Source organism: Schistocerca cancellata, chromosome 2 (genome assembly GCF_023864275.1).
Source record: "Schistocerca cancellata isolate TAMUIC-IGC-003103 chromosome 2, iqSchCanc2.1, whole genome shotgun sequence".
Lineage (NCBI taxonomy): Eukaryota > Metazoa > Arthropoda > Insecta > Orthoptera > Acrididae > Schistocerca > Schistocerca cancellata.
The window spans coordinates 420,084,860-420,109,725 of NC_064627.1; the positions used below are offsets into that span (position 1 = coordinate 420,084,860).

Here is a 24,866-nt window from a genome sequence, read left to right on the forward strand (position 1 = left end):
CCATCAGAAACAAAAACCAGTAAGTCCCTGACTGTATTTAATAAAAAAATTAAAATCATTCCTACTTGATCATTGTTTCTACAGTGCAAGTGAATTTCTGCTCCACATGGGTGGAAAGAAACATGAAACAAATTGTAGCAAAGAATTTTGTAAAGAGTAAATCATTAATGGAAGTATGTGCAAAAATCTTGCATCTATATCATCTGCTACTAAGCAAATTAAGTGCAGAAAGAATATCCAACCAGGTACCGTTGTGTATGTGTGTAAGAGGAATACAGCACTAAAATACAAACGTGTGACTATGTAATTTGTGTGTTGTTGATTTCTCAGAAAATATGTATGTAAACTCATGTTTGTGTAAACTTTTGGCATATAACTTCATGCCAGTAAATTATCATAATGTCCAACATCAAATGTACGTTTGTTCATCACCATGTACATGTCATGTACAGTATTGATTCAGAGGACAATAAATAAATAAATAAATAAATAAATAAAGCTCAGTTCAATTAACTGACAGTAATTATTTCTTATTACAGGGACACTGCTGACATGTAAACAGATTTAATTACTATATTACTGATACAGTTAGGAAAATAATTCATACGAATGCATAAAGTATTCATGTAGCTAATTTCCAGAATATGTTAGGAAAGTCAGCACTCAATTAGTTTCCAGATAATTACCACTTTTGTGTATGATATTGTTTATTTAGCTGTTTTTACAGTTTTGTCATCAAGAAGGATTATCACAGTCTAAACTCTTATCGCTATAATGCTCAGACCAAAACCAATTTTTCCGCACTATTCAATTAATTTCAGATAGTTCTGATTATCTAAATCATGTAGTTAACAATGTGAAACTTTAGTATCCATTTTTACAAAGTTGTATGAACACTTGGCCTAAAGCCATTTTAAACTCAGTCTGTTACAAGATTTTGAACACTGAACCACTGTTAGTCAAAACAGCCATAATGTATTTGTGCAGTAATGTGTTTAACTTAATATGAAACCAGACCGTGAATTAGAACTGTTAATAATGTATGCTGATGAACCTGAATACGAAAAACACTCATTGCCTAGATTTCAAGTGGAACCAACGTCAATCTGAGCCGTAATAATGTCATGATTCCAATTATGTGTAGTTGCGAAACAGAAGACGGACAGTGATGTAGGACAATTAACACAGACTGCTATTAACTTTTATATAAAAGTGTCACATGTACTCTTCATCTGAGTGAGACTGTTATTGTTTGTTTATGCTATACTGCATAGTGACTATTGTCATATAATTAGAAGGTACAGTTTGCGCGAACCTGGTAAATGGGTATTAACTAGGTAATTAAAACATGAACTGGTCATAACTAATTCAATGAGGAAGTCTGACGTTTATGGAAATACAACCCGTAAAGCCAAACGTGTGTAGACCACACTATTGGATGTAGATAGTGCTGCAGCCACCCATATTTACAGTTTTTCACTGTGATCACTGCCATGGAGGAACTACAAACTGATATGTGGCCAGGTTCGTCACAAGTTGAGCTGTACAAGGAGTGTCAACCACCAGTGTCACACAATTTTTGAAATTCTGACACCATCCATAGATTTGCTGCCATGCCAAGTATGTGTTAACTATACTGGACCTACACTTTGCAATGAATTCCAAATGAGGTTCGCAACTTCACTACATAGGAATCTGATAAAATTGAGCATCCGTTGTGCAAATTACTAGTGTGGCACTCAAGCAATGTTTTTATCAGTGTTTGCACATCTACATGATACTATCATCTAGTGAACACCCAGTACACTGTTAAAAACATCTTTGCCAAATTAGAGATTATTATTCACTTTTCAATAGGCACATTTGCAGCTTTGACTTCAGTTGTTTATGCATTTCCATTTGTCAATGCTTAGAATTTCAATTAGTAAAAAGATTTGATCAGAAATTGAATATTACTCTTTATAACATACCTGCATGTGAGATCAACTACTGACACATCAGGTACAGGGACACGGAAAGCCATTCCAGTCAGGCAACCAACTAATGATGGAATAACTTTAGTGACAGCTTTGGCTGCACCAGTAGCAGCTGGGATGATATTCTGACCAGCTCCTCGACCATCACGCCATAACTGTAAATATCAATAAATAAATCATAGAGTAATTTACTAGCTCCACTAAAATTAAAATTATTCCTATAATTTTTGGGAAGTTTCTCATTTTTTGTGTATTGCTAACAATATACAGTATGGAATATAATGTTGCTATGTCTGGATCTTGGAAGCCAGGTGAAAGTAACTAATTTACTGATTAGGGAAAACATAGTCGAGACATTTCATCACACACATACTTTAGAATGTGAAGGTTCTTATTCATCCTAGAAGTACATTCCACATGGCCAAGAGAATTCTTTTAACAAATGAATCTGACTTTCAGTACTCAATTTGTCCCAATTCAGTCCTCACATTTATTTTAAGTTCACCATGATAGAAATCTAACAATTCATCCCACATGTACATCTTTATTCTAACGCTTCCACTTTCATTGAATCTATAAACCTCACTGTTGACCATACTGGAACTTGATAAGGAATTTGCAATATAACAAGGACACATCAAAATTTTTTGTCTGATGGACCACAACAGTTTCCGTTATAAAGTGAGTATAGCACAGCACTAAACAAATATTCTTTGACATCATTTCTCACTCCTGTCACTTCTTAGGATGATATCGTTATAGGCATGAGTCATCGACAAATGTCACCAGCTGACATGAACCTGAGTTACAGAGCGGCACGTAGTTGTACTAGTAGGCGGCAGAGGTCAGCAGTTGACGGACAGTGCTAGCAGTCTTAGTCAAAACAATGTTGTAAAGTTATGTTTGACTAATATTTAATGTATTTGCATAATTATAATTGTTTTATATGTGTAGTAATTAGCAGTGTGAATGTTGTACGAGTGAAGAAGAACAGAAGTAAATGAAAATTGTTTCGTTTATTCACGAAGTACCAGTTAAACTATACAGGGGATTTACTATAATTAAATGTACAGTCAGTTTATGGTACTAATAAATCGTGAGTAGAACACAAATTAATCGGTAATTTCAGATGGAGTAATTTTATATTTGATTCTTTTCTAAATTTATTTATTTAGCAGTTGCCATAGAAAGAAATGTTTTACTATGATTGGTCATTGAAGTAAAGCGCGGGTTAGCACGGGATAATACTGCAACCTGATTTGCTGTTTGTGATATCAGCCAATCAGAAAAATGCAGGCTCGCGCCAATCTATGCTGGGAACAAAGCCTTTGGTGTGCTCTAGGGAAGTCGGGGCTGAGGGTTCGAACGAGTAATATCTCATTGAAAACAACTCCGACGAAAGTACTGTAAAATCACAGAAAAATGCTAATTACGAGTTCGCGAAGTAGTACAAAGTGTATTTAAGTGAACGGTATAGTGGAAGTCGTGTGGAATTTCGGACGGAATATCAAAATTATTGCTTTTGACTGTTAGTAAAAACTGCGTGGCGTGTTGTGTGATCTAAGACTGGAACAGGTGTTACGTGTAGAGCAGAGTGCACAACATCTGAGTGAGCATTTTCATAACTAAACGATCTAGTGAACTCTATTAACTTCGGTAATGGATGTAAATACCATGAAGTGGCTACGTGTGTGATTGTGGTGTGCGTGGGAACTTTACATTTTGTAGCCACTTGGCAGTATTAACTGTGATCTTCATCGTAAAAATACACCTGAAAATTTACATTGCCAAGTTAAAACTTTTATTTCAGTAGCTGGCCACATCCCGTTTACCGGACAATTCTATGTATGTTGCGACCTGCAGGAGACAGTAGTGGTCTAGGATTTTCTACTACAGCTTTTAGCTAGTCAAATGAACATTGCTGGACACTGGCAGAGCGGTAAAAAAGAAACGTGCCGCGCCACAGTAGGAATATCAACAATGTAGGAAAAGACAGATTCCTACTTACCGTAAAGAAGATGTATCAAGTTGCAGAAAGGCACAATTAAAAAATAGTCACATATAGCTTTCGGCGACACTGCGCCTGTTGGCAATCTAGTCTCTGCACACTCCACCCAACAGTGTTAATAATCTGTCATGCCACCCATACACTATTATCACTATCCCTTCCCCTTCCCCACCATATCCAGATTGCTGCTTTCATCCCACGTGATGTTGCATCCCTGCTTACTGACAAAGGCTGTGGCCGAAACCCATATGTTTTAATTGTGTCTACCTGCAACTTGACATGTCTCCTTACGGTAAGTAGCGATCTGTCTTTTCCTACATTTTTTATATTCCTACCTGGAGTTTCCATTGTTTGATTAATATATTTATCAACATTACTGAGGCCTCTCACTTCTGCTTCTCTTTGTAACTTCTAGGGTTGTTTTTGCAACTGGTCATCAACCTGTCAGGCACTTCCTATCAGGAGCAGCAGCCCCTTTGTTGAAGATGAGCACATATCTACCAGGGGAGGTAGCATAGAGGCAACAGGCACTGGGTAATGATTCAGCAGCTAGTCACACAATAGTGTGAGGCTGGTGTAATCAGTTCTCTTGGATTCAATTAAGGTGATTTTGACATAAAATATGTTCTTGTTTCCTTCACTTTGAGTGGAAACTGCGAGGAGAGAGTCCTCTCACACTACACACTCAAAAACTAAGTGTATGACTAAGAGCCAGAGGCCTATAGGTGAAAAATTGGGTATAAAAATCTGAACAAAAAGAGAAGTGTAATCAGAAAATGCTGTCCGACCGAAGTAGTGATATAAGTATTTAGGGGGACGTTTGGTATCTGTGGACTACAGAAGTCAAATCAGCAAACATATGGAACATTTTTGACATGTACTGAGATAAGGTGACTATCGGTCCACCAGTATCAAAAGTACCCATTACAGAGACGAAAGGTGTTGAATACATAATTGCCTATGAGTAAGTGTCTCTACATTTTAAGATTCGGGTGGTAGACACAGGTGACCTGTGGGAAGTTCTGTAGATCAATTACTTTGTGACTGACAGATTGCACTGCAAGGGGGAGGGGGGGAGGTAGGTTTTGCCAGCCTGCAGCCAGTCACACATCAGAAGGTGCTGTATGTACATACAAAACAGGCAACTCAGGGAGCACGTGGCACTTTAGAATGCAATTATGACTGAATGGTGGCTGGCCCCTACAACTCAACTCGCTGAAATGTCAGCGAGTATATCATTCCCTTAACCGTTCTGTTGCCAAGCTTTTTGACATCTTTATTTTAACAGAGAGGTGTTTTTGCTACCTCAAAACAATTCTGGGATTTAGTGTAACATTTGTTTTTATTCTGATATTTTCAATGAATAACTTTATTTAGTACAGAAATAGTTTTTCAGCCTTTTCTGAGTCCAAATGCCAACTCAATCATGAAGAGTTTCCACAGCTCCAATTATTACCATGTGATGCAGAAAATCTGTGTGTGTACAGAGTACAGTGTTGCAGTATCTACCATTGCCAGTGAAATTTTTAGTGGACACCACTTGGTTCCTCTAACTCAGCTGTCCTCTGCAAGTTTTTCTCTGTTATCTATGGCATCTCAGGTTTTGTTGTAATGAAGTATTATTTCAGTTTCATATTCATTTCCTTCACCACTCACTTCCCTCTCAAGATGCTGAGTAGCGATTAATATTATCAACTTGCCCCTGCCTGGAACATTCAGTCATAGCAGTGAAATGGCATGTATATGCCTGTCAGTTGCATGCGATCAGCACCGTAAGTTGGGTGGACGAAAGAGAATGGCAGAAGGAGCTATTGTGTTTGAACATTGCAGTATGTTCCCATGGTCATACCATGGATGAAGTTTCCTGATTTGTTTGTGAATCAGTGCAGGCTGTCCAACATCTCTACAAGGACTGATGTACCGACAACCATGTAAGATGGCATAAGAAAAGTTGTCATATTAAGATCATAACTGACAGGTGTCAGGATTTGTCAATGACAACTGATTTAAAACCCAACAGGAATGTCTGTTGTTGGTGAAAGGAGGCCTAGCTCAACCAGTTTCAGAGTGAGCATCGCAAAGGTAACTGCATGCAATGGAAACATGGAGTTGGGTACCTGTTAAAAACCACTGCTCACACCTGCTTGTAAGGCTTCACATCTTCAATGGGCCAAACAATGAACTGAACTGTAGCTGACTTTAAAATGTAGTGGTCTGACAATTTGGGATTTTGTCCCTTTTTCAAATTATGCCAGGCATCAAGTACACCAACAGACCAATGAGGCTTTCAACCCAGAGTGTGGTAGGTGGTTCTATGACATTTTGGGCTATTGTCTGTACCATGGCTTGCATTCACTCCAAGTTTACCACACACATGAAACAGGATGAAGATTCTTGGAAACCAAGTTGTGATCTTTCTACCACATTTTCACATGTGTGTACTGTGAACACCTTGGTCTTCCCAAGATGACAAAAACTGTGTTCACTGATCTGTGTACATACATTTCTGGCTTGACACTCAGGCAGCCTCTCACACTTCAACTGGCCCACTAAGTTACCCAGTCGTTATTCCAAAAGAAACGTTTTCAATAATTTGGAAGAGCCAGTAATAATAGCAATCAACAAACTACAAAATTTCATAGCAATCCAATAGTCAATGAGTGGTTTCAGCTGGATATGGTATACTTTAAGAAACTTGTGGATTCTGTTGCTCACATAACTGAGGCTATTATCGAAGATAGACGTGGTGTTATACTGTATTAGCATGATTTCTCTTATGGATGACTAATGACTTCATCCAGTGTGCTTACAGTGAATAAATAGACCCATTCAATTGGATGGAGAGTGCCTCTGACGGAATAAGAAAATTTTCAACTTTCAGATAGCTAAAGACAATAAACAGTAAGGAATTGTTGTTAAATTGAAGAAAAAGGATGGGCTGTTAAAGAGTTTAACTTCTTATCAATACCATCGTTATTAGAAACAGAGCATAAACTAAGAAAGTAAATGATGGAGTAGAGAACTGACCATCTACACTACAACAACAGTGCTTGTATCCAGTTTGCCTACCCTACGGCTTCCGGGGGGGAAAAATTATTTTCAATATTTCATACATAATTGACTGAAATTTAAAAACTTAAAAATGCTGTCATAATCTAATCATTAAGAGGTATAATCTTTTGTTATAGGTTTAACATGATAAGTATTACAGATACAAACTGTAAATTTGTTCAGACAGCATAACTCACTGCCCACAAATTACCCAGACTATATACATCTCGTATTTGAAAATGAGAGAACTTAGTGATTTGCAATAAATTTTACACAATTTCAAGTCTTAGCAAAACTTTTTGTTGATACCCCTCACAAAAATGATCAGGTGTGACATTTTAATTAATTACTTCTTTATTAATAACTATTTGCAACACACAGTGCAAGTATATGCAAATACTACCTACACAATCATGTCAGATGTGACATTTCATATATGGGAACTTGATTCTTTAAATAAGCCGGGGTTGAGGTTAGTTACTGGTGAAACTTCTAAATGAACCTGTTGGTATTTGAAGTGATTTAAGGAAATCATAGAAAACCTAAATAAAGATGGCTGGACTATTGCTAGAACCCTGCTCTTGGCAAAATGTGATTCCAGTGTCTTAAACACATCATTCATTAGGATGAAAGACAACCTATTGTTTGGTTCTAATGGAGTAATTACTTAGAAGAGGAGAACTACAATAAAGATAAAAGACCAAAATAGATCTTTAGGTGGGAGTAAAGAAGCTTTACCTCTGAAAGAATGTTAATTTGAAATAAATAACCTTTCACGTCTCCCCTACTCTATCCTGATGTCTCTAAAAAAAGAAGTGTGGGTAAATAAATCACAGGATGGCATACGACGGAATATTCATGCTGTAATAACTTTGTGGTGGGGTTTTATAGAATAGCAATGGTTGTTTTGGATGTTAACCACATAATAAAATGTGAATTTAATAGACTGGTAATACCACAAGGAGAGATGCAATGGTTGGAATACAGAGGAATAATGAGCCTTCTGTCACCGAGTTTTGTGTGGTTGCAGTCTAATGTTGAGAACAAACCTCTGTACTGATTAAACATACAGCATTACAGTGGAACTTCAATTTTATGTTCCCCAATTTTGCAATTCTGTGCCATAGGAACTGTGAAAAATCCACAAGATTAATGCTAGAGATTCCCTGATTTTACGATTCTTCCTAGTAAGATTTACCTTAATTCTAAGTTCTTATTCAATGTCTCTATTGACACTGACATTTGGTGTGACTGAATAAGTAATAAGTGGCACAAAAGACAGACGGTCCGCACTGCGGGTGGTCGCAGAGTTAAGAGAATATTTTAGGCCATTTTGGAGATGAGGGACATGAGTGAGCAAATACTGCTGTAATCCATGATCTGTGTTGCCAACACGACTTGCAACATTTAGCTTCACTGTGCAATTATGCTACAACTGCCGTTATGTTGTGGCAGCAATGGAAAAATAGGACAGTCGACGTAAAGTGTTCCAGATCGAGCCAGTAAGTGAAAGGGGCCCAGCTGCCACCTTTTCTTGGGGCACTTGTAACTCAGTCTCGTCTTTTTGCATGAATTTCTGATGTACTGTATTTGACAGCAATATTAATCATCGACTTTTTAAATTCAAACACAGTCTTGAAGAATATGCTCAGTATATATATCAAGGAAGCATTGGCCATTTCCAGCAAGTGAGCTCTTATTGGCTGGCAACTTGACACATCACCCAACAGCCAGAGGAGCCAACATACCAGACTGTCACACACAAAATGAGCTCACCTGATGGGTGGGTAGAGAGGGGGAGTGGCCTTTCAAATGTGTGAGTGCAGGTAGGGGTGTAAATATTTTGTGAAGTGCTGAAAATATGCTTCTCGTGCAGGTCTTTCGCTATGGCTGAGATGTCACACTGAAATAGAACACGGGTTTTGCAATAGCACATTTTAAAGACTTTCATGCTCAAAGCTGACACGATACAATTGCAGTAACTACATACAATACTCAAGCATATAATTTGCACCAAACAATGCTGATCATAAAGACTGGCAACAGTAATAGAAGGCATCAAGCGAAACTGTAGCACTTGAGCTCTTTTTTTAACATGGTCTATTGGGAAATAAACTCCTTTTTCCATGTCTGTTCTTCTATCACCAAGCCTAAAGTAATACTTTAATGGGGTGGAGCATATTAAGTGCGGCTCACAAGAAAAGCATTGTACAATAACAGCAATGGTGACAAAGTTTCTCATTAAGCAGAGGTGATACAATGGAAAGATCTCTCATAAATGCATGTTTTGACATTTAATTTGTGGTCATAGCATGTCGGACATAGCTTGGTCACCTTGTAAGCAAATACCAATCCCAATTTTTTGACAAGTTTTTACTTGTTGTCACACATCTGTGGTTTTGTAAGAACTGAGGAAATTCATTACCACAAATTATTGTATAAACATTGTATTGAACATTTAATTTCCTCCACTTATACAGATTTTATACAATGTATTGGAGAGAACTATGATTTTAATTCATATCTGCCAATTACATATATTTCTGCTCACTGTTGGAGTTTGTTATTCTCCTTGATACTACATCTTACTCAATTTTGCATTTTTTAATAATCAGCCACACAAACACATAAAATAGGGGTTTCACTGTATGCTCCGAATAATTCTGATACATTGTGCTATTATTATTTAAGACAGAATCACAAGGACATATCTTTCTTAAGATTAGCTCGTAATAGTTAATATTTTGTACTATTCGTGTTTTAATATTTCCTTTATAATTGTATATTTGCAATTTGGTATATTTGGTACAGATATTGAGCCTATACTTTAAGGATTGAATCTATCCTTACGCTTCTTTGCTACAGCACAAGAACACTGCTGATGGGGATGTCCCACATTCTAGGAGGTACAGATTGGCGCATGGAAATCATTTAGAGTTTCAAAGCTCAAGACTAATTCCATATCGGGGGAATGTTTTCATTGTAGTGTGAGTGTACTCAGAAAAAGTATGGATATGTTATTTTAATTCAAAGTGGAATAAACCAGTTGTTTGGAACAAAAATGTTCATGTGTTACAACATCACTGTTTGTAGAATATTTTGGAAGAGAATGAATTACAGAAGTGTGGGAGGTGAGATAAGGCTTTCATTGTAGGAACAGTGTGGGAAATGAGATAAGGCTTGCATTGTAGGCTTGGAGCCAGAACTTTAGTTATTAGAGTATGTTCCTTAGGAGTAACTTTGTACCTTCAAAAAAATTGGCTACCTATGAATGTCTGATGCCTAGTTTTCCGACTAGACAGACTGCAGCAAGTAATAACCAACTATAAAAGCAATAAACAGTGCATAGAATGCTTACACACTACAGATGCACAGGAACTTTTGAAACTTCTGCCAATGTTTAAAATGAGACACTAGTTGACAGTTGAAGGGACATCTAGAAGTTGTGCTACAAGTGCTTTTAAGGTCACAGAATGAGGTCTGAATTTCAGAACTTATTTAGGTTTTATCAGGCAAAAGGAAAACACCTTTTCCTAATTGTATACAACTCATGCCTGAACAAATGACAATTGTTTTCTTTATCTTTTTTTGTCTGCCTATTTGTTGATGCGCTGTTCAGCCCTTGTGGCTCTGAAAAGGCAAAATTTCTGCAAACAAGTAATTCAGTGGTTGCTAAAACTTGGGGAAAAAATTCTGAGAATTCTGGGTGTTGAAGAGGAAGGTGGTGTCAAGAAGCTCCTGGTAAATTAAACGTGAAAGGAAGAGGCAGGATGCAGATGGAGATGGGGGCAGCATACCACAATGACTTTTCTTTCCTCTCAGCTGAGCTATATATGAGCCACAAGCAGTCGTTTGATCACAGGTTTTAAACATTGATAATTTATTCAGAATAATATTCATATAATTTAAACACTGAGATATTAAATAATTTAAAATTTTTGATTTGTAAAACTCAAAGTTCAATCTCAATAACAGATTACAAATGCAGAATTCCCTGAGATTTCCAGGTTTTCCAGAAGAATCGTATTGGAAATAGAAGATACAGTGTCACACACTTTAATGGAAATATTTTGGTATGAACTGACATAAGAGTAACTTATTTTAATAAAAAAATATTTCTTTCAAAAATATTGTTTACAAAAGAAATTTTAGAATTCCAAAACTTCAAATACAAATTTGAAATTGATTTAATACTGTCCTTTTGTAACACTGAAACAGTAGTTTCCGAAAAATGTATACTTTTGCTGACACGGATTTAATACTATCCTTTTGTAACACTGAAACAGTAGTTTCCGAAAAATGTATACTTTTGCTGACACTTATGTTTTAACTAGGATACTGCAGTACTTAAAGAGCTGTAGTCTTCAAGAAGTTCTGGCGCAAACAGCTAGGTTATAAATAAGCACGAAGTGCAGCAACTGCAGCTCAGTTAGACTGTATGAGGTTTTAGTCAATTATATGTTTTTGATGTATTCAGAAGTTCAGGTCTTCGGATAAGATTTGCATTAAAAATTATGTTATTCACGAATTAAAATGGTGAAAAGTACTTCAATCAGTATGATAAGAAACCCATCCCTACAGACAATGAGTGGGAGATGATCTGCAAACTATCTACAAGACATCCAGAAAAGAAAGTGCATCCACTTATATTTCTTTCATGTTATGAGTGTATAGTACAGCAATGGTTGTTTAGTTACAGCACAAGTATGTCCAACTTTATTAATAAAGCTTGCCTGAGAAGGAACATGTCAAATCAGAAAAAATAAAAGAATTCAATGTAAAACTACCTTCAACATTGGTCAACAGAAATTTTTAACGTATTCCTCTCTCAATATGTGAGACTGTTGTTATCATTTTGATGTGTATCTGAAAGTAACAGTGATACAGGATATTCTATGTAATGAAGACATTGTATATGAAGAAAAATGATTGTGAAAGACACACTTCTATCATGGCAATTTTCGCAATCACCACTACAGGATGCACATCAGAAACTCCCAAACTTCATTCCTGTAACTAAACATCAGATTGTGATTTATCACAAGCATGGAAGGAGGGAGGTAACCCTCCTTCCATAGGAAAACACAGCTACTTGCTTAAGTGTCATGGTCCATGTTATTACACCAGTTTGATACGCTGCATTTTAAATTTGTATGCAATTGAGCACAGTGAGAAAGTTATTATTATGATACTGAGAACCAGCACCCCAGATTGTCAGTAAATAAGTTTAAACAATGTCTTGCTTAATTTTCTGTAGATCCACAGATGTTAATTTCTTTTAACAGATGTTAATTTCTTTTAAGTTGTTATTGATTTATTACTACAGCACAATAATGAAATTATTTTAAGCCTATAAGACATTCTTCTACAAACACCTTGCTGTGAAACTCTTCCTAACTTACAGTGCTTGTTACACAAAATTAGGGTATGTTTATTATTTATATTGAAATTAAGCTTGCACTCATTGTAGTAAAAAAAATTAATTAACTCCCATAATTAACCTTATAACTCAGAGACACTATGGTGTAAAATACATCAATCTTCCTATTCAAATTTTGTTAACATGCTTACTGCAACAAATATGGCTAATGACTATGATGAATTATAATTACCGTATATACTCTAATAATCCGCGCACCCCAATTTTGAGGAAGAGGAAAAAAAATTATTTTTGCTTTAATTTGTTTTACTTACAAGAAAAAAAAAATTGTTCCAACGTTATGATGTGTTCAAAAGTATGTATAATAACTACTGGTTTGAAGCAACGCTACTGTACAGGTTGATACATCGTTGAAATGCAACTGCGTGCAGCTGGCCGGCTGCCCCATTAGATGGGCGGGTGGCTTGTTTAAGAATTTGTTAATAACATATTTTCGTTAATACCGGTACGTTTCCTCTCTTACCAGTCTATTCATCACTTTCATGGTCATCACTAGCGGGAGAATCATAGTCGTCTTCACGAGAATCATTGTCGTCTTCACCATCTTCCCATAGAGCGTCGTCCTCTGTTCCATCCAGTGAATTTGTGATTCCACATTTTTTGAACGATTTTTCCACCAGTGGTTGCGGGATGGAGTCCCATGCACTTTTCACCCATTCACAAATCTGGGACAAATCCGGCCGTTTGATTTTTCCACTAGGTGTGAACTTTTGGTTTTCATCATCCATTGCGTATATCGCTGTTTAAGTGCAGTTTTTTTCTTCCCCCCATGAACCACGGACCTTGCCGTTGGTGGGGAGGCTTGCGTGCCTCAGCGATACAGATAGCTGTACCGTAGGTACAACCACAACGGAGGGGTATCTGTTGAGAGGCCAGACAAACGTGTGGTTCCTGAAGAGGGGCAGCAGCCTTTTCAGTAGTTGCAAGGGCAACAGTCTGGATGATTGACTGATCTGGCCTTGTAACAATAACCAAAACAGCCTTGCTGTGCTGGTACTGCGAACGGCTGAAAGCAAGGGGAAACTACGGCCGTAATTTTTCCCGAGGGCATGCAGCTTTACTGTATGATTAAATGATAATGGCGTCCTCTTGGGTAAAATATTCCGGAGGTAAAATAGTCCCCCATTCGGATCTCCGGACGGGGACTACTCAAGAGGACGTCGTTATCAGGAGAAAGAAAACTGGCGTTCTACGGATTGGAGCGTGGAATGTCAGATCACTTAATCGGGCAGGCAGGTTAGAAAATTTAAAAAGAGAAATGGATAGGTGAAAGTTAGATATAGTGGGAATTAGTGAAGTTCCGTGGCAGGAGGAACAAGACTTCTGGTCAGGTGACTACAGGGTTATAAGCACAAAGTCAAATAGGGGTAATGCAGGAGTAGGTTTAATAATGAATAGGAAAATAGGAATGCGGGTAAGCTACTACAAACAGCATAGTGAACGCATTATTGTGGCCAAGATAGATACGAAGCCCACACCTACTACAGTAGTACAAGTTTATATGCCAACTAGCTCTGCAGATGACGAAGAAATTGAAGAAATGTATGATGAAATAAAAGAAATTATTCAGATAGTTAAGGGAGACGAAAATTTAATAGTCATGGGTGACTGGAATTCAAGTGTAGGAAAAGGGAGAGAAGGAAACATAGTAGGTGAATATGGATTAGGGCTAAGAAATGAAAGAGGAAGCCAACTGGTAGAATTTTGCACAGAGCACAACTTAATCATAGCTAACACTTGGTTTAAGAATCATGATAGAAGGTTGTATACATGGAAGAACCCTGGAGATACTAAAAGGTATCAGATAGATTATATAATGGTAAGACAGAGATTTAGGAACCAGGTTTTAAATTGTAAGACATTTCCAGGGCAGATGTGGACTCTATTGGTTATGACCTGTAGATTAAAACTGAAGAAACTGCAAAAAGGTGGGAATTTAAGGAGATGGGACCTGGATGAACTGAAAGAACCAGAGGTTGTACAGAGTTTCAGGAAGAGCATAAGGGAACAATTGACAGGAATGGGAGAAAGAAATACAGTAGAAGAAGAATGGGTAGCTTTGAGGGATGAAGTAGTGAAGGCAGCAGAGGATCAAGTAGGTAAAAAGACGAGGGCTAGTAGAAATCCTTGGGTAACAGAAGAAATATTGAATTTAATTGATGAAAGGAGGAAATATAAAAATGCAGTAAATGAAGCAGGCAAAAAGGAATATAAACGTCTCAAAAATGAGATCGACAGGAAGTGCAAAATGGCTAAGCAGGGATGGTTAGAGGACAAATGTAAGGATGTAGAGGCTTATCTCAATAGGGGTAAGATAGATACTGCCTACAGGAAAATTAAAGAGACCTTTGGAGATAAGAGAACCACTTGTATGAACATCAAGAGCTCAGATGGAAACCCAGTTCTAAGCAAAGAAGGGAAGGCAGAAAGGTGGAAGGAGTATATAGAGGGTCTATACAAGTACGATGTACTTGAGGACAATATTATGGAAATGGAAGAGGATGTAGATGAAGATGAAATAGGAGATACGATACTGCGTGAAGAGTTTGACAGAGCACTGAAAGATCTGAGTAGAAACAAGGCCCCCGGAGTAGACAACATTCCATTGAAACTACTGACGGCCTTGGGAGAGCCAGTCCTGACAAAACTCTACCATCTGGTGAGCAAGATGTATGAAACAGGCGAAATACCCTCAGACTTCAAGAAGAATATAATAATTCCAATCCCAAAGAAAGCAGGTGTTGACAGATGTGAAAATTACCGAACAATCAGTTTAATAAGCCACAGCTGCAAAATACTAACACGAATTCTTTACAGACGAATGGAAAAACTAGTAGAAGCCGACCTCGGGGAAGATCAGTTTGGATTCCATAGAAATACTGGAACACGTGAGGCAATACTGACCTTACGACTTATCTTAGAAGAAAGATTAAGAGAAGGCAAACCTACGTTTCTAGCATTTGTAGACTTAGAGAAAGCTTTTGACAATGTTGACTGGAATATTCTCTTTCAAATTCTAAAGGTGGCAGGGGTAAAATACAGGGAGCGAAAGGCTATTTACAATTTGTACAGAAACCAGATGGCAGTTATAAGAGTCGAGGGACATGAAAGGGAAGCAGTGGTTGGGAAGGGAGTAAGACAGGGTTGTAGCCTCTCCCCGATGTTATTCAATCTGTATATTGAGCAAGCAGTAAAGGAAACAAAAGAAAAATTTGGAGTAGGTATTAAAATCGATGGAGAAGAAATAAAAACTTTGAGGTTCACTGACGACATTGTAATTCTGTCAGAAACAGCAAAGGACCTGGAAGAGCAGTTGAACAGAATGGACAGTGTCTTGAAAGGAGGATATAAGATGAACATCACCAAAAGCAAAACGAGGATAATGGAATGTAGTCTAATTAAGTTGGGTGATGTTGAGGGTATTAGATTAGGAAATTAGACACTTAAAGTAGTAAAGGAGTTTTGCTATTTGGGGAGCAAAATAACTGATGATGGTCGAAGTAGAGAGGATATAAAATGTAGACTGGCAATGGCAAGGAAAGCGTTTCTCAAGAAGAGGAATTTGTTAACATCGAGTATAGATTTAAGTGTCAGGAAGTCATTTCTGAAAGTATTTGTATGGAGTGTAGCCATGTATGGAAGCGAAACATGGACGGTAAATAGTTTGGACAAGAAGAGAATAGAAGCTTTCGAAATGTGGTGCTACAGAAGAATGCTGAAGATTAGATGGGTAGATCACGTAACTAATGAGGAAGTATTGAATAGGATTGGGGAGAAGAGAAGTTTGTGGCACAACTTGACCAGAAGAAGGGATCAGTTGGTAGGACATGTTCTGAGGCATCAAGGGATCACCAATTTAGTATTGGAGGCCAGCGTGGAGGGTAAAAATCGTAGGGGGAGACCAAGAGATGAATACACTAAGCAGATTCAGAAGGATGTAGGTTGCAGTAGGTACTGGGAGATGAAGAAGCTTGCACAGGATAGAGTAGCATGGAGAGCTGCATCAAACCAGTCTCAGGACTGAAGACCACAACAACAACAACAACAACAACAACAAGTGCAGTTTTGAATGGCCGATTTATACACACATCTAGTGGTTGTAGGATGGATGTTAGGCCTCCAGGGATAATGACCAAGTCATTTTTCCCTTTTTGTAATTTGTCCTTTGTTGTGTGTCCGCGGAAGCTGTCCAGGACCAACATGTTGCGTAAATTCAGTAACGCACCAGGACGACGTTGCCAAACATGTGTCACCCAGTCAATTATAAGTTCATTGTCCATCCACCCTTTTGGATTCACTCTCACTAATACCGGTATGCCTTTTACTGATATTTTTGGAATAGTTTTCCTTTTAAATATCACGTAAGGTTTTAGCTTCTGTACATCGCCAGTTACACACATCACTGTACATCTTTGTTTCTCACTGCAGCCAGTTCGTATCATGATGCTGGATTCTCCTCCTGTTCACTGTGTTGTCGAGCGGCATCTCAAAATAGACTGGCGTTTGATCCGCATTACCATTTTGCGATAGTATATAGGACTGTTTACGGCACAGATTTATCACATAACGATGAAAATTCACTACTTCTTTCCTTGTAATCGCCTGGAAGCCGCTGAGTGATAGTAGTTTTCCTCCAGAATCCTAAACCATTTCGGTTGAAAAATCTTGACAGCCAGCCCCGGCTAGCTTTGAAACTAGTAATGCCTAGTTCTTTGGCTAGAGACAATGCTTTAAGTTGGCACATTCCACTAGTCACCGTGCATCCGTATTGTCGCTTCTCATATACAGAATCGCAGAGCCTTTTCTCGATTTCCGGATGCTTCGCTTTTTGGCTGCGAAATGCCCGGCGATTACTGTTAGTTTCTTGAAGCTGCGTTTTATTCTTTCGTCAGTCGCGAATACAACTCTCACTCACGTCGTACTTTCTTCCAGCTGCACGGTTTCCAATATTCTCGGCTTCTTCAATAATTTTCACTTTTCCTTTAGCAGTGTACGAGCGATAACGAGAACTTGTAGCCATAATTAACAAGTTTGAAGACGTTAATACTTCACTCCTAACGTGCTACTGATGCATCACAGACTGACGCCGCAACAATGCAATAGTGTAATGGGATGTATTGTTGGTGGCGGAGCAGTACCAACAATGTTTCGAATAATCCGCGCACCCCAGTTTTTCGTCCTAAAATTCGGGGAAAAAAAGGTGCAAATTATTCGAGTATATACGGAACTAGCATTTTTTAAATTTAATTGAAGTAAGTGAAATGGGATCTGTACTATTCACTGGACAGTTATTTTTGTGCAATCATCTGTTTAGCAAAAGCTTTTGCCATGTCTCTCACAAACACATATCTTTTTGTCACATACCAAATTCATAACAAACATCTTAAGCAAATATATGCAAAGCCAAAGGTTTTACAGCCAACAAAGAGAAACTTCACTTTAAATACCGCTCATAATGCAAACCAAATGCAATCCTTTTTTGCAAGAATGTGTCTAGAAACTATGAAAAACATTGTGTGGAGTTTGGCAATAATTACATTATTTATCAGATCATACTTCCTTCCAAAGGAGAAATTAAAACTCTCCAAACATATATCTCGTAATTTTTGATGATGTGCTTATTTTACCCAGATCCCATCAATATAGCCTTTCTGTATTTTGTTATTGTTAATACTAACCACATTTGTTGACAATCATTACTACTATCATCATCCATGTGACCATACATAGCACACATAATGGAAAAAGAATAAGCCAAATTTTTCTTTCTACTTACCTTTCCCGATGGTCCGTCAACTGTCTTCTGTGTTGCTGTGGTGGCATGAACTGTTGTCATCAGACCTTCTATAATTTCAAAATTGTCATGGACAACCTTTGCTAAAGGAGCAAGGCAATTTGTAGTGCAAGAAGCATTTGACACTACATTCATACTGCTATCATACATATCCAAATTGACACCACACACAAACATTGGTGCATCTGCACTGGGAGCAGAGATTACGACCTTCTTAGCGCCTCCATCCAGGTGAAGCTACATAAATCCAGAAAATATAGAAATATTACTTACATTTATTTTGTAGGGACTTCAATGGCTTCTGGGCCATTAAATATGTTAAACACAAAGAGAGATAGTGACATATTTCACAAATTACACACATTGAAAATTTCAAACTGACTACAGGAAAGATAAATGATGCCTCTAAACAAAAAGAATGAGGCTGAAAATTAGCCACCCGTAACTTCTTTTAATATTATACTTAGAATTTTGAAAAGCTTGTAAGGGGAGAGAATCTGTATAATTGAGATGGTTTCTGGTATTCTGCAAATGGTTCTGTGCTGATTAAAACTAGAGGTTGTACAATTTCCAGCTTCCAAATCTATGGCATGAAATTTCAAGTATATGAATGGGTAATTCCAAGTGTCACACTTTAGATAATTGTTATAGTTTACCAACACACAATATATTTTGCATATGTCATTGAAACTCATCAAAAAGAGAATTTAATGTCAGTTTGTTAGATGATATGGTTACAGATTAAATGTCATACAGATGGCTATCCTGTGCCAAGCCGCATATTTCAGAAAAAGTTCCAACATGACTGTCAAAGATTTTTCTGAAATTTTGTGTTCCCAATGAGCATAGGCAATGTTTTACTTTGATAATATAATACTTGCAGAGATAGTCCCATTGTTTGAACTCTTAAGTGCAGCATTCAGTGGTACACCCTTGAGTTTTCAGCAACTTTGAGATATATTTCTGTGGCAATATTTTCTATATAAAAAAAACTTGGCCATCATTTACAACATTTTGCATTTTTAAGCAAAAACAGATTTCTTGAGCAATTTTCAAACAGATAATTTGAAATTTGAAGTGAAGTTGGCTAAAAAAAAAAAAAAATAAAATAAATAGGCACTTGAAAAAATGTGAGGTTTAGCTGTTTATATCCCTGGAAGGATTGCAGGAGGAACCTCTGATTTTGCACATAGCTTACCAATGTAAGGTCCTAGAAAATGAAATTTCATTTTCTACTGCTTTGTGTTAGTTTACGAACAGAGCAAAGTTGACCATTTTTGTAAAAACAAAAAAAAACAGGTATTTTTTAGCTCACTTTTATAATGAGTTTTCTGCAGACTCCTTTAACCCATTTTCATTAAGAAGATAATTTTCTAATCCACCTAAAAACTAGATTTGGTTTTGCAATGTGAGCATATAAGACCAGGAAAAGAATGAAAAGGTGGAGGTGCATTGAAAATGTGTCCATGTTCTGTTCATTGGCACTCAAATTAAATTGGACTTTTATTATGTTCTACAATTGTTTAGTACCCTCTGGGAAAGGTAATATCAAACATCAATATAACTAGGAACTGAGGTGGAGTCAGAAGAACTTTAAAAAAATTGTCTTTTGTCATGACTCATCATTGCATATTTCAACCTGTTTTTCTGCTATTATAACTACAGAATCAAACTGGTTACAGACTTCAAAATTTGACTGTGCATTACAAACACCCTGGAGATCATGGTAATAAAATTGTTGTATAGCAGCTGCAACACCATTGTAAAAACTGCCTTCTAGTTTTACACAATTGTCAACTGCATAAATTTTGGTGAATTTCATAGCAGTCTGCCTGCCATTTTTTGGAAAGGATTCATGCAGTAGAGAATTTTCTTTACCACAGGTTTGTTGTATTTTTTACAGGTTTCGTTAGTCTGCTGTTGAATGTCACGAGATAAATTATACTGCCAACCAGAGAATGTCACTTATGGTGCTGAAATAACTGCAATAACATGCTGTTCCAGAACCCAGCATGTGTCACTCCTTGATGGCCAAGTAAATGAATTTAGTGGGCCACGTGGGTGCATAAAGCTTATTAAAGCACCGTTCTGCTCAGCAGAAGTCTCAGAAATATTCCCAATCCACTACTCTTTTTCATAAAGGCATGCAGCATACTGTCCTGGGGGGGGAGATCTGACATTAATGTATTTCCTTCACTACTGCCACTAATTTTGGCCACAAAAGATAATGCATCATTTGAAACTCTGCTGACTTTAACTGCTGTTTCATCAATGGGGAAAAATGCACTAAATTTACTTTCAATGGCAAAGAAGAAATGGAACATGGGCATACTCTAGCAAGAACTAGAGAAAAATCACAGTTTTTTGCCAGATGACTAAGCAATTTGGGCCAGCAGAGTTTCAAATGATGAATCATCTTTTCTGGACAAAATTAATGACAGTAGTGAAGGAGATACATAGCCCAGCAAATACACTTTACTGGCTATCAATGACAGAAAAAAAAGCTGGGTTCCACAACAGCACATTATTGCAGTTATTCCAGCTCCATCAGCCACATTATCTGGTTAGCAGCATAGATTTCCTCATGGCATTCAGCAGCAAATTAATGAAATTCATAAAAAATTCACTATCTTGAATGAAGTATGAGCCTGAGCTCCTGTAAGAAGCCTCTTCTAGCTTTGGCCTCTGACACTGACAATGAATCATCACACTAAGGAACCTGTGGCAAAATACCCGCCCATGGCTGCCGTTGCACAGCTATCAGACATCAGTCATATGGGAGTGGGTATTCTGGTTTTCCCACTTTAAAAGAAACCAGCAGTAGTTAAGCAACCATAGATCATAACAACATATTTATACAACTTTTCATCAGTACACTAATTTTTGACATAACCACAAATTATGTGAACACATAATACACTGTACTTTAGACCAGAATTAAATTAGCACATCAATAGCACTGCATAATAAGAAGACATATTCCAAGTTCTCTACAACACAAATACTTTAAAAAAAAACGCAGACAGCTATGGAATTCAGCAAAATCTACACAACTGACAATGGTGTACAGCTTGAATGCAATTTATAAACGTGTGCTGCAGCTGCTATGCAACAGTTTTACTACCATGATCTCCAGTGCCTCCGTAACGCACAGTTAAAATTTTGAAGTCTATAACCAGTTTGATTCTGTAGTTGTTATAGTAGAAAAACAGGTTGAAATATGCCATGATGAGTCATGACAAAAGACACTTTTTTTAAAAAAATTTTAAGTTATTCCGACTCCAACTCAGTTCCCAGTCATCAGGGCATTTGATATTACCTTTCCCAGAGAGTACTAAGCAATTGTAGAACGTAAGTCAGATTAAATTTGAGTACCAACGAATGGAATATTGACACATTTTCAATGCACCTCCACCGTTTCATTCTTTTTAGGGCCTTATATGCTCACATTGCAAGACCACATCTAGTTTTTAGGCAGATTAGAAAACTGTCTTCCTAATGAAAATGGGTTAAAGGAGTCTGCAGAAAACTCATTATAAAAGTGAGCTAAAAAACACCCATTTTTGGTGCTTTTACAAAAATTGTCAACTTCGCTCTCAATTTATAAACTAATACAAAGCATAACTTGTATTAGTGAGTTATGAGCAAAGTTTCAGATCCATCCCACAATCCTTCCAGGATTTTTTTCTTAAAGTGTCTATTTTTTCAGCCAACTTTGCCTTTTTTTCTCCCCCTTTAGGGTGCAAATATTTGTAAAAGATGACTAAATTTTGTTTGTTTCAAGAATATATTGCCAGAGATACTATATCTCAAAGTTGCTGAAAACTCAGAGGTGCACCACTGAAAGCTGTGTAATGGGGCCAAACAAATGACAATGTCTCTGCAAGTATTATATTGGAGAAACTAAAACTTACATGTGCAAATGTTCACATAAAATTTCAACAAAATCCGTGACGCTGATGTGGTAACCTCTAGGCCACTTGGCATGGAATGACAAGACTAAATGTAATGAAAGAAAATTAAGCTCCCAAGAGTACATAACAGAGGCATGACAAGATTTTTTTCAACATTTAAAAAAAATGATAACTTACACTAGCTTTCTCTATTGTGGTGAATACACCAGTACTTTCAACTACATATACCACACTGTTTGCACCCCACGGAATGGATTTGGGATCCTTTTCATTGGAAACTTTTATAGTTTGGCCTGCAACAAAAGTAACGTGTTATACAGGAATACAGTAATTTGTTTACTAATTTTTGTTTTATAATTATGCACTTGCAAAAGAATTTTTCAGAGAATGAGACAGAAATTTTAACAGAATTATTTGCAGGTATTCCTGGACCACTCGCAGAAGCAGCACAGAAATTTGATGTAACCATTTTCATGGACCTTTTTCTTTTCTGGCATTAGTCCCAGTTTTGAATTCACGTACAATACGTACTTGCCAATAATCTACTTGATGCTTTTTCCTATCACCCCAATGTAGTTTCCTTCAATATTCTATCAATCTGTGAAGCATGTAAAGGGAGTTTTTGTGTTGTTACTGTTCTGAGAAGAAGAAAAAAATTTGAATATCCAGGTAATAAAAAGTACCATGTTTTTTGTAAAATTTAAGTGCTGCCATAGTATTCACATCAATGTGATCACAGTTTGGCAGGTGGACTCTGTGTGGGGATTGTGTTGGAATGGTGGGTCAAGGGAGAGGGAGGCAGGAGGATGGATTGTCAGAGGGAGGTAACCATACTGCTAGCTAGGTATGAAGGGGAGTCAGGTGGTAGGGGCATAGACCAGGCATGTGATGCATGGGTGCTGGAATCCGTGAGGAAAGGTGCAACGGTTCTGTATGATTTATAAAAGGCAGAATTGCTGGTTGTAGTACGAAAATTAATTTAATGATTGGGTTCTCTGCTAAGTTGCTTCTCCCAAGACCACCTCTATCACCATCCCTATATCCTTGTCAGTGAGCTACACCTTCACTACTATCATTCTCATCAAACTGCTGACCATCTCCACTAATCCCATCACTCCTTTGTGGCTGGTAGCAGTGGTTCCATGCATGTCCTGTTCAATCACAATTAAAATGCTTTATATTCAATGCAAATAAATGTCTTTGATCCCCTCACCTCTGTCGATCTATCAATTTCCTTGTATTCCAGCACTAACCCAATCCCAGCATGGAGATCTTTAACTGCCCCAGTACATACTCTCCTAGACATCTCTGGTGCCAAACCTGTAACAAAGCATCGAGTGTTTACTGCTCAGCCACCTGCAGCACCATTTTGTTCATCTCATCATTCTGCGATAATTCTTGTGTGTTAACATTAAACTTTCTCATCCTATCTGTGAAATACTCCACTCTCATTATACCTTCTGAACACAGTACCCAACTGCTTCTGAAAGAAGTGCACTATTCTTCTTCCTGTACAACTGTTCCAGCCCCCCAATCTCAGTTGATCAAAAGTCTCTGCATTACATAACATTTCTGTGCACCTTCACTTGCCCCGTCAAATGTAACTTCACAATCTGCAACAGCTGCTTATCTGACCAACCCTGAAAGTTAGCCAGTGACTTGAGATGATCTGCAAACCCTACTACGTTCTCAGACACCCTAACAGAGAAGGGAGAAACCAAGGTTAGTAACAGCTGGATTCACCCCTAGAACCTCAGACCTCAACAAGCACTCTCAGCTGAGCTACTTGATTCACTGAAGACTGCAAAGCCTTCTCACTGGTGACATCTTGTGTCTCTGACTTTGCCTCTGCCTTGAACTTAATTCTTTTTCAGGACTAAAAAACAGAGAAATAACAAAATTAACAAAGACAGAACAGGTCGTTGCAGAGGTCTCTATCAACGCATTTATTCTGCCTTTCAAGAGCCACGTGGACTCCCTAAATGGTTTAGTTGTGTACCCAAAACAATTACATATAAAGCAAATCACTCCCACTGATACAGCACAAGGGGTAGAGCACACAAGCAAATTACATTGAGTACAACACACAGGCACCAAACACTCATCTCTAGCATTCCCCTTAAACCATGATTATGTCATCCAGCTCCTATGGTCTTGTAAAGGTCACCCCGTATAATTACATCCCCCAAATATAAACTTAGCCTTCCGTAGCCATTGTCACAGTCAATAAAATTCTTCTGGGTTTGTGACCACATTGTCCAACTGTCAATCTGTAAAACTACCGACCCAATGGTTATGGAATGGTGACAAAGAATGACTGCAATAGAGGAGGGCAGAAGGAAGCAAAAAACATAGCTTTATTACCGTATGTTCAAGGTGTCACTGAACAGGTGGGCAAAACTGTCAAAGACGTTCTTTGCAACACGAAAGATGCAGTTGACAAACTACATGCTGCTAGAGTTTATGAAATCAGCCACGAATGTGCATTAGTGTATGTAGGCAAGACAGGGCAACCCATCAGAACATGGATATCTGAATACAAAAGATATATCCAACTAAGACAACATGTCAAGTCAGCAGTAGCAGAACACCAGGAAGAGGGCAGCAAACAGATTGATTTTCATGAAGCTCACATACTGGTGAAATAAGCCTCTTACTATCAGGACGATTAGAGAGGCAACAG

General features: G+C 37.6%; 1 protein-coding gene across 1 annotated transcript in view; it reads right to left on the bottom strand.

Annotated features, from left to right (window-relative positions):
- The window catches only part of LOC126161870 (glyceraldehyde-3-phosphate dehydrogenase 2-like), a 105,885-nt gene that overhangs the window by 24,637 nt on the left and 56,382 nt on the right, over positions 1-24,866 (bottom strand). Inside the window, exons 3-5 of the mRNA XM_049917996.1 lie at positions 22,361-22,476; positions 18,252-18,506; positions 1,971-2,131 (exon numbers count right to left, since the gene is read on the bottom strand). Coding sequence (XP_049773953.1) covers positions 1,971-2,131; positions 18,252-18,506; positions 22,361-22,476 — 532 coding nt within the window. The remainder of the gene's footprint in view (positions 1-1,970; positions 2,132-18,251; positions 18,507-22,360; positions 22,477-24,866) is intronic.